The sequence below is a fragment of the Gracilinanus agilis genome, chromosome 4 (genome assembly GCF_016433145.1).
Source record: "Gracilinanus agilis isolate LMUSP501 chromosome 4, AgileGrace, whole genome shotgun sequence".
Taxonomy (NCBI): domain Eukaryota; kingdom Metazoa; phylum Chordata; class Mammalia; order Didelphimorphia; family Didelphidae; genus Gracilinanus; species Gracilinanus agilis.
The window spans coordinates 246,687,719-246,703,138 of NC_058133.1; the positions used below are offsets into that span (position 1 = coordinate 246,687,719).

General features: G+C 34.3%; 1 protein-coding gene across 1 annotated transcript; it reads right to left on the reverse strand.

Moving 5' to 3' along the window:
- Positions 1–7,310: 7,310 nt before the first annotated feature.
- On the reverse strand, positions 7,311–7,970 carry LOC123243903 (histone H1.4-like). The gene has a single exon (XM_044672045.1). It carries the CDS (start codon positions 7,965–7,967, stop codon positions 7,311–7,313), a length of 657 nt encoding a protein of 218 aa, XP_044527980.1. The 5' UTR covers positions 7,968–7,970.
- Between the last annotated feature and the right edge of the window lie 7,450 nt (positions 7,971–15,420).

Here is a 15,420-nt window from a genome sequence, read left to right on the forward strand (position 1 = left end):
AACAATCCTGTGAAATAGGTTCTATTATTATCCCCATTTTATAGATGAGCAAACTGAGGTTAAGAGAGGTTAAGTGACTTGCATAGGATCACATAGGTAGTAAGCTTCTAAGACTAGATTGGAATTCAAATCTTCCTAACTCTAAGCTCTCTGCTCTATCCACTATAGGCCACCTAACTACCCCATCATAGTTTGGGGGCAAGAAGTGTTTCACGAGTGCAGGATACTGTTCAAAATAAGTTTTTCAAGTCTACCAAGTTCATTTTTCCAAAGCCTTCTAATAATACTTTATGCACTGTAGCCCATGCTTAGGTAGACCATTTTCTCTCTATGCTGAACCCTAATCTATATTTCTATCCTTGACCATTGATTGACTATTGCCATCTGGAATCTCTAAATGTCTATGGGATGTTTCTGTAGGTATTGCAATATGATTTAAGATATCTATGTTTTAGATTTAAGATATCTAATGCTTCTTTAATTCACTTTTCTGGGTTTTTTTTTCAATGGCACCAACATTTTCATAGTAATTCAGACTCACTAACTGGAGTCATCTTTGCCTTCTCACTCTTCTTTATCTATCCAGTTTGTTGCCTAGTCTTATTTTTTCTTTCTAATGTCTCTAAGCTTAAATTATTTTCCTCCATTCCCATTGCCACCACCAGGGTCACATCACTGTGTATGTGGATTACTGCAGTAACCTCCTAACTTCCTTAATTCCAGTTTCATTAAAAACTATCCCACATACCACCAAATTAACTCTCCAAAGTCATCACTTTACCAGTTTTAAGAGAGCTGCTATGTAGACCTGGAGTGATTGTAGGATGAAGATAGGAGTCATAATATTGAAAATAATAGGAAGTAAATCAAACTCTTTTCCTATGATGAATTTCTTTACAGTAATTTGACCCAGCTGAAGGAGAAATAGTAAGAGTCAGATATTCTGCTGATCCCCAACTGCCGGTTTCCCTTCTATAATCCCAGTGGTTTAAAGAGCCCTGAAATGTGATATCCATGCCATGTACCCATCACCCTATTCTGCCACCTTCTACTCCTTATGGACATCAAAGAATTCAGACTCTGAGTTTCAAAATCTCTTCTGAACAATATTGGACTTCATATTATTCCTCAATGGCAGATACCTGAAGATACATTTGGATGTTGCTTAGATTTAAACCTGAGAATTGAAGTTAATATGATAATACATCAGTTTCATAGAGTTTCTGGATCTTGACAGAGTTGCCATTGTGTATGGCACTAAACAGTAACTTTCTGGGCAATCTATTCAATCTCAAAAGAGCTGATCACTTATTAATTTACCTTCACAAATGATTCTCACTTATCATGTCTCATCTTCTTTCATATTTCATTCCTTCAGACTCTCTCCATTCCAGTCAAATTGATCAGGTAAATAAATGTACATGTCATCATGCTGCCACCCAGGTGCCTTCACACAGGTTGTGTCCCCATATCTAGAATGCACTCCCTCATCAATTCTGCATCAAATAGGTCCTAACATCCAATCAAGCGCATTTAAATATGCCACCTCATATATGAACCCTTTCCTGATTCATCTAGTTGTATAATATTCTCATTTTCTTGAAATTATTTTTATATGTTTTGTATTTACGTAACTGTATACATCTTCTATTACCTTATTAAAAATGTATACTCCTTGAGAACAGACTATATTTTGTTTTCGTCTTTGTATCAGAAACACTTAGCACAATACCTTGCACACAGTAGCTAAATTTTTGTTGAATTTGAAGTAACTCATACTGGTCATTTGCAATGGACACTCCCTCTTTGTGATAAAGACTATGTGGGAACCTAAATTTTTTAGGTGAAAGTTATGTAGTGAACATATAATTAGGAAAAAAAGAAATGTTTGTGCCCTTAAATGTTAGAAATTTAATGAATTGGTTAATCTCCAGTGGGTTCTGATCTTCAACATCTTTCGATAAGACAAACTGACAAATTCCTACTATTTAATTCTGGATTTTGTAGATTCTATGCATACTACTAGGGGTTTCTACCATTCCATTTATCTCCTGATGGCTAGAAGCAGGACTAGAAAAGAAGATTGAATACAAGAAGAAAGATTTGGAAAGAGCTGTAAACTTTTTAAAGTGCTTTAAATTTGTGCCAAGTAGCAATGCAATGATCCAGGACAATCCTGAGGAAGAATGCTATCCACATCCAGAAAAAGAACTGTGGAAGTAGAAATGCAGAAGAAAAACATATGATTGATCACATGATTCAAGGGGTATATGATTGAGGATTTTGACTTTAAATGATCACTCTATTTGCAAATATTAATAATATGGAAACAAACTTTGAATAATGATATACGCATAATCTAGTCCAATTGCTCATCAGCTCAGGGAGGGGGAAGTGGAGAGGGAAAGAACATGAAATATGTGACCATGGAAAAATATTCTTAATTAACTAATTTTTAGAAATAAATACATTTGTGTCAAACTGAATAATGTGAAAATATATTTGTGATTTTTCTCAAATGTATATGACTCAAATGTAATTTGAATACTGGAATTTCTTATAATTACTATAAACAATTGTGTATTTCTGACGAAATATAATATAGTAAAATGGAAAGACTGAGAGCAATACAGCTGAAGTAGAAAAAATCCAGATGCAGAAAATCCAGATATGTAATTTTAGAAAAAAAAAACTTCCACCTTCCCATTCCCCTATTTCCTTCTATATAAACCCAAAACCAAAATCAAGGGGAAAATGTAGGCAAGAAGAAGCTGTAGAGGTTTGGGGGCTGTTTATTGAAGTTCCCTGTGTTATCACCGTTATTTTATCTATCCTTTCTCCACCACTGCCACCAAAATTCAATATGCATTTCTTGAAACGGGTAAAAGGTAGGATAAAGAAGAACTGGCTGTCTAGTTAAATCCTAAAGATCTTTTAAAAATCACATTTCTAATTTTGGGAGTTACATTGCAAAGGAAACAAGAAAGTCTCTAGAAGATAATTTATTGATGGTATCCCCTTTGGACTTACCCCTTTCAACTTTCACTGGTAGAGTCCTCCAGAAAATTAAGTCCCTAGATTCAAGGGGCTCTGTGGAACCACACTCCTAATATTACAGCCCATGAATCTTCACTGATTCATTTATTTTTAATAGTTAGCTAGAGGATAGAATTAGGGCTAAGAAAAGGCCTTTACTAAAATGGCCTGAGAAGAGCAGTAACCAGAAAATATCTCCCTTACTAACGTGGGGCGCACTCTCCTAAAAGGAGAGCAGCAGTGGGAAGAATGGACAAACACTTTGAGTATAGAGAAGCATATACATGGCCAAAGCAACTCACAATTCAATTACTACAGAGGCTACTTCTCTTCCCATGGTATCTATATATTTCTCTTCCTTAGTGCAGTTTATCAACTGCTAAATTCCCTGAGCTTACTCCTCTCCATAGCTCAATTTAACTCTTCTTCTAAACTTCCTAGATTTACTCTCTATTGGGCATGATGTTTCCAATGGATAAGTTGCTCTACTACAAGACACCACTGAGGCAGCTGGGGGCACAGTGGACAAAGTGCTGGCCTTAAAAATATGAATCACCTAAGGTCAAATCTGACCTCAGGCACTTGCTAACTGTAAGACTCTAGTCTAGGCAAATCATTTAAGCTCTATTTGCCTTGTTTTCCTCAATTATAAGTACCACCTACTATGAAGGGTTGTTGGGAAGATCAAATGAGATATTATTTGCAAAAGCACTTAACAATGCCTGTTAAATAGTAAATACTAAATAAATGCTTATTTTCTTTTTCGAAGGTAGGGTAGGGGAAAGAAACATCCTCTTCCTCACTGCTGAAATTATTAAAAGGCATAAGGATAATTATCCCCTCTTAGGAGGGAGATAGATAAAAGATGCATAATAATTGAGAACTTTATCATACACCCTTTCAGAGCTAAAAGAATCCTACTAGAAAATAAATTTTTAAAAGTTAAGAACCTGAAAAGACTTGTAGAAGGAGATTCTTTAGAGCTCTGTAGATTAATTAATAGGAACAGAAAATAGTAGTTAGTAAGTGTGATCTTATATTTCAAGTGAAGTCTTCCTCATTCCAGGTCTAGCACTCTATTATGTCAGCTAGCAAATGTAAATGGAAGCTAATTGTTTCATCAAATAAAACAACAAGGAGGAAATTTTTAAATTCAGTCAAAGCAAGGGTTCTTATGGGGGAAGTTTTATCCTTAAACAGTCTCATCAACAAAAGAACATGTACTTTGGTGGAACTGTGAACTGATGGAACCATTTTGGAGAGCAATCTGGAACTATGCCCAAAGAGTTTTAAAACTGTGTATAACCCTTACACTAGCAATACCACTATTAGGTCTGTTTCCCAAAGTGATCAAGGAAAAAGAGGTGGCAAAGAATTAGAAATTGGGAGATACCTATCAATTGGGCAATGGCTAAATAAGTTGTGGCACATGATTTTGATGGAATACTGCTATATGATGAACAGGTTAATATAAAAAAGAAGACCATGAAAAGACCTACATGAAATTATGAAAAAACTAAAATTGTTATAATATAGCAACAGCAATTTTTTTAAAAAATAACTGTGCATCTGTCCCCAGAGAAAGAACTGATAAATCTAAACATGCATGGCGTAGTTTTATATATACATATTTTAAATTTTTTTTTGGTCAAATTATGCTTTCTCTAGTGTGGAAAGGATGGAGGAAGATAACTTACAACCTTAATGTAACTAACAAACAAATAATTTTTTTTAAAGTTGTACTTTAAAAAAATGTAAAATGAGGGGGAAGCTGGGTAGCTCAGTGGATTGAGAGCCAGGCCTAGAGATGGGAGGTCCTAGGTTCAAATCTGACCTCAGACACTTCCCAACAGAGTGACCCTGGGCAAGTCACTTAACCCCCATTGCCTACCCTTTGCCTTGCCTTTGCCTACACTCTTCTGCCTTGGAGCCAATACACAGTATTGACTCCAAGATGGAAGGTAAGGGTTTTATAAGAAAAAAAAAATTGTTTCATTTTACATGTCCCTTAAAAAAAAATGTAAAATGAAACAAGGCAGAAGAGTGGTAAGGGTTAGGCAATGGGGGTCAAGTGACTTGCCCAGGGTCACAACTTTGATTGTATAACTAAAACTAGATATTAGATTAAAAACTAATCTCATCAGAAAAAAGGAAAACAAAATTACTTTAGAAATTTCAAATGGCAAATATGCCAACATAACTGGCTAAATGAAGTTAATGAATATTTATAAAAATATAAAATACCTAGAATAATAGAAAAAGAAAAAAGAATCTAAATAACTCAAACAAACAAACAAAAAAGAATTGAATGAGTCATAAAGGAAAAATCACCCAGGACTACTTTGATTTACAAATGAATTTTTATCAAACATTAAAGTAACAATTCCAATACTACATAAAATTAATTGCAAAAAAAAAGTAAAAGGAGCCCAAAATCCTTTCATGAAATAAATGTGGTCTTAGTATTTTAACAAGGGAGAGATAAAGCAGAGAGAAAAAATATTAAAGAACAGAGTTTCTTACATTTTTTTGTGTTGTGGACTCCATTGCCATTATGGTGAAACCTATGGTTCTCTTCTCAGAATGTTTTTAAATTAATAAAATATAATGCATAAAATTTTGCAAAATGGAAATCAGTCACATTGACATTATCAAAATATTTTTTAAAGCAAGATCATCTATCCCAGCTTACAAACCCCTGTCATAAGTATTATATATCATATTGTATTACAGATTTTATACTATGACAACATTGACTTTATACCAGGAATATAGGTTCAATATTAGGAAAACTATAAATGAAATATACCATGTTAAAACAAACCAAAAAAACTTCAAATTTTATAATTGACAAATGAAGTCTGTAAGATGTGTATAGACATTTGAAGACATTCATTTTATTATTGCTCTTCGGAGGAATCTGGGCTTGTGATTTAACTGGTTCAAGGAATTCTTTGTGAGGGAACCCAGTCTTACCACATAGCATGGCAAACATATCTATCTAAAACAAAGAGTTAATATTAAATGTAAAGGAAAACAATAGAGCTATTTCAGGTAAGATCAGGGGTAAAGCAGGGATGTCTATAGTCACCACTATAATTTAACATAGACCTAGATATGCTAGCTAGCCATAAAAGTAACATGGAAAAAAGAAAATGACAAAATAAACACAAAGAGAAAACAAATGTTATTTTTTGCAATAACAATAGTTTATTTAGAAATCCCTAGAACCTTAACTTAATATCTTCAATTAAGTAGCAAGATATAAACTCATAAATCATCATACTTTTGCAAATTACCAACTAAGGAGAGACAGAAAAAGTTCATTTCAAATAATTACCAATATATAAAATATATGAGAATTTACCTACACACTGAGAAATTATATAATTACAACTAAGCAACTCTATTCAGAAAAATCATTAGTGAAAATTTAAACAATAAAAATTATATTGGCTAAAAAAACAGAAAAGTGAACTCTGTATCTCTTTTCTCTCCCTCCCCCCAGCAAATGTAGCACATTCTCAATAAATATTTGAACTGAATGTGGGTTAACTTGTAAAATGGGTCTGGGCTACTAGATAGTGACTAAACTCTCTTATAACCATGATTATACTATAGTGTTGATGCCACTCCCAAATTGTCCCACACGCAAACTTTTGCTTATTTCCTCATTAATTTGAAATTGCTTTATTTTTCATCTTAGCACACACCAATCCTGAGCTGAGTAAATGAAAAATAAAGCCAGATTCCTGATATTTCTGGAAATACAAGTCTTCCAACAACTAAAAAAATCACAACTGGCACTTCTTAGCTAATGACCAGAGGTGACATCCATTAGCTTGTCTAGGCTGGAAACTAATTTTAAATTTCATTTTCATTTCCGTATTAAAGGAACATTAAATTTGCTCCTGAAGTCTGCATCATCCCAAGGACATTTGGCCAAGTTGAGTTAGATGTTAATCATAACGAGTCGACTATAGTGTTAAGGACTTGCAAGATTCAGAACAAAAATAAATCCAAGTAACATGCTTCCAGTTACTCGTACTTCACACAACAAAAGTCAAGTTATTTACCCTGTCTTGTAGACCAGATAGGAAATGTCAGGAAAAAGCAACCTAGATAGTGCTATTAAACATGTAGGTGCTCAGACTACTTTCCCAGTATGTTTCTCATTCCCAACAAGTGTTAAGCAGCTCTCCCAAAGATTCTGGGGGTGGCTCTTAAAAGAGCCTTTGGGGGGTTTCTTTAAGAGAATTAAGACAACAGCTAATTTATTTCTTCTTGGGCAATACTTTCTTGGGCTTAACAGCCTTTGACTTGGCAACCTTAGCCTTAGGCTTAACTGCCTTGGCCTTGGCTGGACTCTTTACCACTTTCTTCGGCTTGCCGGCTTTACTGGTTTTGGGACTCTTAGCTGCTTTCTTGGGTCCCACCACCGCCGGCTTCTTTGCTTTTTTCGGAGTTTTCACGCTTTTGACAGTTACCGAACCAGGAGCTCTTTTCGGCTTCTTAGGAGCCGGCTTCTTAGCCTTAACCGAAGGCGACTTTTTGGCCTTGCTCTTGGTTTCGCCTGGAGACACTTTCTTGTTGAGCCTGAAGGAGCCAGAAGCTCCGGTGCCTTTGGTCTGCACCAAAGTGCCCTTGCTCACCAAACTCTTCAAGCCCAGCTTGATCCGACTGTTGTTCTTCTCTACATCGTAGCCGCTGGCAGCCAGGATCTTCTTGAGGGCCGCAAGGGATACCCCATTACGCTCAGTAGATGCGGCCACCGCGTTGGTTATAAGCTCTGACACAGGGGGACCTACAGCCTTAGGCCGCCCTGCTTTTTTGGCCTTCTTCGTCGGTGCCTTCTCTACGGGCGGTGGGGCCGGCGCAGTGACAGCAGTAGCGTTAGGCTCAGCCGAAGCAGCAGGCGCTGTTTCAGACATATCAGACAAGGTGAACAAATAGACACACAAGAAACCAAACTTGTGCGAACTAGAAAGGAACGGCCTCGACCAGGGGTATATATAGGGCGGGGCTGCGCTGTGATTGGTGCGTTGCTTAGCCGCCATGTGGGCCCCAGTAGTCTCTTCTGGCTTCTAAATTGTGTTTGTTACACATCAAAAAAAGCCCAAACTCAAAATATTCCTTGCACTAAATTGCCCAGTTTCTGTCAGAAAATCATCCCTGGACTCTCAGACTTTATATTCTTTTCCTCTTGTTAAATAGATATTAAATATGATACCTAAAGCTTTCAATAATGCTTGCAACTTTGAGCAAAATTCAATGGCAAGAAACCAAAGTTGCTCTTTTCGTTATAAATTTTAAATGAATAGTTTAAGAGAAAAAGTTTAAAACCTTTTAGAGATGATTCTTCACGTGTCTGGCCTCTGATTTATCTAAAAAACAAATTCTCTGTAGTCGGATTTTTACTAAAAATCTCTCTGTAGGTAAGGAAATTAACACAGATTCCTTAGAGTGCTGTTCATGCACCCAGAGGAAACTTTTTTATGTTTCTGCTGATTAGCATTAAGTTCCTACTAACCTTTTGTATTTTACAAAAGGTATTCATTTGGTTCACTTGACCCAAAAACTTATTTCATCTTTTAGGTTCAGAAACTCTTGCATTCTTTGAATGATGCCACTTTGTTTCATTCATTCTTGTGAAGAACTTTAGACCTTAGGCTGAGGTCTTAACAATTAGAGTTAAAATCAATATAATCAGGTGAGTTGTGGATTTGGGGGCAAAAATCTATATTCAACTAATCCACTTTAGAAATTAAGTAGAGGAAGCATTGTGGATAGAGTGGATTTGGAGTCAGGAATTATTAAAGAAATAGACAAATAAAAATACCAACAATTCATTATTAATATTCTGACTTCTGGGAAAGAGGGGCATCCAAAGAAAAGGAAGACTGAGAAGACAAACAGAATTGTACTTTTGTAAATGGAAGAATCAACAGAATGTCATTGAACTTGCTCTTATCTACTTTTATTTGTCCTGTATCAGCCTTAAATAGCCATCAGAGAATATCTTCTTTTATGTGAATGCTTGGGAACAAATCACAGTGGTACTGAAATATTCTAAATAATTATAAATATTCTATTGCTTCTTTGAAACTCATATTTTATTCTGGAACAACTGTGGTGCAAAAGCAATGGCAAGTAAAATTGCTGGTGCTTTAGCATGAATCTAGGCCAGTGATAGGCAACCTTTTGAGCTTGGTATGTCAAAATTCGCCAAAAAAAACGAGCATAACTCGGATGGTGTGTCACTTTGAGAGAAAAACCATAATTTCATGATATTTATAGTTTAAATAACAAAAATGTATAATTGTATTTAATAAACCAAAATAGGTAAATTAATATAGGTAGAATTATCATCTATAGTGCACAATGTCTGCACTACACTACAGCAAATGTTTCATCCTCGGCATGTAGCCCCATACTTCTTTGTACACGGCCTCGTGTCATCAAAAATGGCTACGTGTTGACACACGTGTTCTACGTTTGCCATCCCCAGTCTAGGCAGTGGTACCACACTGTATTACTCTCACTATATTCTTTACCACCAAGTACTGACAGTAATAAATAAATACATATGTATGCATATACATATATATGTCCATTTCCTTTAAGGATTTACTTGATGAAGCAATAAAAATTATTCATTTTATTAAATCTCAACCTGTGAGTAAAAGTTTGTATTCTATATTATTCTGTATATATGATTGTTTGAGTTGCAAGCTGGCCTTGCTACTTTTATCCTGGAATATTTTTACCTACAAGAACAATTGACAAATTATAATTATATAAACTTTGGTATTTGGCATATATTTTCTCAACAACAACAACAAAAGTAAACCTATTACTTCAAGGAAAATAACTAATAATATTTGTTGCCAATGATAAAATTCAAGATTTCAAGTGAAAATTAGAATTTTAAGAAATTTGCATCCATCGCTGTGAGCTTGACAGTTTCCAGAGAGAGATTTTTCTGATAAGTGGTGATATTAGCAAATGCAATTTTTCATATTATATAATGATGTGTTAACATTTGAAAGATATACATAACTCAATGAACCAATATCCTTCATGTTACCTATGCATGATGTTATAAAATCATACTAGAATTTTTTTTTTTTAAGATCCATTCAAAGTGCAAGATAGACCTCTGGTTTGAAATGTGAGCATGAAAAGTTCATTGATATAGTTTCAGATTCCACATTGCAATTAACCTCTTATACACTTCCACTGACCAAGCTGTATTATAGTATCAAAAAATATACATAATTATTTATAAAGGATTTTAAACTACTCTTCCATTTTCCAACTAAATATACATGAGGCATGAAACCTGTTATATCTTATCAATTATGACATTCTGCTCTTTAAGGGAAGATTTAAGTTTATATAGAACATACTCAAGGAAAATTAGTGACAATATTTTTTAAGGTTAGTAGAGTTGTGTTCCCCAAACAGTATTTTATCTACCACTAAATTGTTTTTTTTTCTCTCTCTGATAAACCTTCAAAATAGAGGAATATGACATTATGAAGTCAGTTTTAGAAAATAATGGTCTGTAGGGGAAACTGTATTCTCCCAGTAAGGACTCTCTTATGCCAGAGGACTAATACTAAACAAAAGTTATTGATATGGTTTCCGATTCCACTAATCTTTAAGGAACTACCACTTGTTAAATTGTACTATAACACAATTAACTAAAATTAAAATACTCCTACCTTTTCCAACATTTCTGTGAGGCACAAGGCCAGATTTTTTTCATATATTTCAACCAAAATAACATGTTGCAACAGATTGAATAAAGAAACAGATGTGAGAGGGCAGCTGGGTGGCTCAGTGGATTGAGAGCCACAGTATTGATTCTAAGATGGAAGGTAAGGATTTAAAAAAAAAAAGAAAAGAAACAGATGTGAGAATATAAATTTCTTCTAAGCCAAATATTAAAGAGATTTGCAAAAATGCAAAACAATGCCACTGTTCTCTCTAGTGTTTTTATATAGTTATTTATAACTATATTTATAGTTATTATATTATATATTACTTATAACTATTTATATAGTTATTTATAAGCTATTTATAGTTATTTTATATCGTTATTTTTCATATGCTATATTGTATTAGCATATACTGGGGTTATTATTGTTGTCGTTATTAAAATGAATTAGTATTTCTAAATTTTATTATTTTAAATTCCTAATATGATAAATATTGATAGCTAAAAGCCCTTCAGAATTCCTAAGCATTTTTAAGAATATAAAAGGACCTCAAGATTAAAAAGCTTAAGAAGCTCTGTTCTAGGTGATCCATAATGTGTGACCAAGTTTCCTTAGCCAAGATGATCTTCCCAGACAGTTTTTCCATTTGATTAAGGACTTTTAAATACTTAGTCTAAAAGCCTATGTCTGATTCAAATAGAAAATTGTTCTCTCCTGATTAAAACTTCAGAGCTTAGTATCTAGACATTTTAGATAGCTATATTTATAAGGTTTTAGTATAAAAGATTGTTGTACTCTGTCAAAGGCTTTTCCATATCTGTTGAGATGATCATATGGTTTTGGATTTTTTGGTTTTTAACATAATTAACCATGCCGATTGTTTCCTAGGGTCGAACCCCCTGGTATAAATCTCACTTTATCATAATTTCTTGGATAAATTATTGTAGTCTTTTTGATAAGATTTTCTTTAAAATTTTTGAGTCTTTATTCAAGTAATGATATCAATCCTTGTTCAAGTAATGATGATTTGTTTTCCCTGTGTTATATATTTTCCTAGTTTAGCTCTTAAGACTATATTTGTCTCAAAAAAGGATTCTTATAGAGGGCTCTCTCGATTTTTGAAAATAATTTGTGAAGTGTGAATTTGTTTAATTATTTCAATTATATCTGACTCTTCATGACCCCATATGGTGTTTGCTTGGCAAAGATACTGGATTTGCCATTTCTTCCCGCAGCTCATTTTACACGTGAGAAAACTGAGGCAGAGTCAAATGACTTGCCGAAAGTCACACAACTAGTAAGTATCTGAGGGTAAATTTGAACTCAAGAAAATGAATCTTCCTAATTCCAAGCCTATTCTTTAAAGGTTTGATAGATTTTTTCTGTGAATCTGTCTGGACCAGAAGTTTTTCCTTTGGAAGTTCCTTTACAACTAGTTATATTTCCTTTTCTGAGAATGGATTTATTTAAGATTTCTATCTCCTATGAGTAGCCAAGAAAACTAAAGCAATTCTAACTTGTCTGCAATTCCTCTATCTTGTCACTGTTTGGATTGTAGTCCCTACCCCAGTGATGGTGAACCTTTTAGAGACTGAGTGCCCAAACATGTGAGCGCCTACCCAACCTCACCTTAACCTAGACAGGGGAGGAAGGAAGCACTCCCATTGGGCTGCTGGACAGAGGGGTGGGTCATGTGAGAAATGTCCTCAGGTGTGGTGCAGAGTGGGAGGGGAGTGACACTTCTCTCCCCCTCCTCCCTCCGCCCCCCCACATGCCAAGGTTCACCAACACAGCCCTACTCATCAGCTATCTTCCTTTCTGCTGAAAAAAGCAAGTCAATCCTGTCTATTAGGGCAAGTTTACAAGAGAGAGCAAACCTACATAATTGATATTAAATTGCTTACTGCCTTAGAGGAATAATCATTTGGTCCTCGCAATGACCTTGGAAGGTAGGTACTATTTTTAAATCTCCATTTTACATTTGAGGAAATTGTGGCAGACCTGGCCAAATCATTGATTTTTTAGAATTTTTTAAGTTTTATTTATTTATTTATTTATTTACTTACTTACTTACTTACTTATTTATTTGTTTGTTTATTTATTTATTTGTTTATTTGCTTATTTGTTTATTTATTTATTTGTTTATTATGAAGCCCTTACCACCTACTGTCTTAGAATCAATACTGTGTATTGGTTCCAAGGCAGAAAAGCAGTAAGAACTAGGCAATTGGGTGTAAATGACTTGCCCAGGATCACACAGCTAGGAATTGTCTGTGGTCAGATTTGTTGTGTTATCTTATCATTGTCATTTTCTTTGATGACATTTTCTGTTGTTTTTATGATATATTTTTCAGCCTACTGATTTTTTAGGATTAAATTATTTAGCCTCCAACCAATTTTAATTCTTCAGGCTCTCTCTATATTGAAAATACTTTCAATAATTATAATTTTAAAGGATGTCTTTGTGTTTCTACTTTTATGTTTCCTCATTTTATTGGTAGGCCTTACTATGCTTAAATATATTTGTAAAGGTGTTATAAACAGCTATAAAATTTGCATATGCTTTTCTGTTCCCACAGAGTAATCAGAGATTTGTCATGGCAATAATTGAAAATCTTATTCAGGTTTTTAACTTCTTTATTTTTTATATTTTTGTTGGAGTTATCTAGACATGAAAAAGATATATACTGAAGTTCCTCCACTCTACCACACTACTATAATTTTATTTTATTTCTTGTATTTGGATGCTATGTCATTTGTCTTACATGCCAAGTAATAAATTAATTTACCTATAGTAATGTAGTTTCCTCTGTTTATTGCTTTTGATTCTATTTTTACAGTCATTTTCCTGAAAATAATGATTGTTACCCTCATTTTTTTTGAGTTCATCAAAACATGATAGATTTTTCTCTAAGTAAGTACTTTGCTTGTGCAAATCTTTATATTTCCTTTGTGATTCTTAGAAACAATACATGGTTGGATTCAGCTTCTTAATCCATTCTTTGATTCTTTTCTGTTGAATGGGTAAAATCAATCCACTCATGTTCTTCTCCAGTTTCAATACAGGAAATTGATAGATTCTGGGACCAAAATCCTACTCATCACTGACCATCAGGCCTGAGAACTTCCCACCCTTACAGACTGGGGTTCCCAACCCACTTAGGGCCATCCAATAAGTATCCCAACTTTGCCCAATAGACAGTCCAGATTACCTCTGTCCAGACCACCACCCTCTAAAAGATTTCCCCCTTGCCACCCAGGTGGAGAGCTCTAGCCATCTGCAGGTTTGCAGGTTCCCTCCTTGTTTTCTCTTTCTTTTCCTCCCACTTACCCACAATAAAGCTTTGCTATGTTACACAATCTCTTTGTCTCCTTTGCCTCTGGTCAGACCTGTCAGGCAGGTCTGACAGAAATAATCTCAGAACATTCAATGTAACAGAGGTCTCATATAGTATCATATGCAGGTGGGAAAACTTATTTGGAGAAGAAAAGGAATAAGCATTTATTAAATACTTATATGCCAGTGCCAGATACTTTAAAAATACTTCACTGTGGGGAAAGGGTGCAGCTAGGTGACTTAGTGGATAGTGGTAGACCTCGAGATAAGATATCCTGTGTTCAAATCTGACCACAGACACTGCCTTCATCAACTAAAAAAGAGAAATAGTAGATCAATGGAATGGATACATACAAGTAAAATAAACAATAACTCAAAAAATGCAAATAAACATAAAATCAGGAATTCTGACAATAAAAATAGGAATTGACAATATTAAAAAGAAAACTTACTATGTGACTAATAATAGATCTTTCCTTAATATGGTAAATATTATCTCTCTCAAATCAACACAACATGTAATGGAAAATAACTACATGCCTTTCTAATAAGATCTAGAGTAATGCAAGAATAGTTATTATTACCACTAATATTTGACATAATGATCCACATGAAAATCATAACAATAATATAAGGAAAATAAATTCATGGAAAAACTATAGGTAAAGAGGAATCAAATCTATTACTTTTACATAAGATATCATAAGTTTTCTAAAGAAACTTGAAGAATCAAATAAAATTTATTGTGACAACTTAAGATTCCTTATTTACTATGTTTCTCTCCCTTTCCCCTTTCCCCTTTCCCCTTTCCCCTTTCTTTCTTTCTTTCTTTCTTTCTTTCTTTCTTTCTTTCTTTCTTTCTTTCTTTCTTTCTTTCTTTCTTTTTTCCTTTCTCTGAGTTAATATATCTTGTTATCTCATGGAGTCAATAACTTTTCCTGATTAAGATTTGTTCTGGCATATTTTCTAGTTCTGTTAAGAGGAGTTTTGGGGAGTGAGTTTGCTGCATGCTTCTTGCTATTCCTGACATCTTAGTCTTCCTTATCTTAAGAATCTTGACCCTAAATTTTATTTTTCTTCAGGTTCTTCAGAAATATCAATTCCAAGTCCCTAATTTTCCAGATGAGGATACCAAGGCTGAGAGAACCATAAGTAACTTGCCATAAGAACTAACTTTCCTCTCCTCTCCTCTCCTTTCCTCTCCTCTCCTCTCCTCTCCTCTCCTCTCCTTTTACATAAGATATCATAAGTTTTCTAAAGAAACTTGAAGAATCAAATAAAATTTATTGTGACAACTTAAGATTCCTTATTTACTATGTTTCT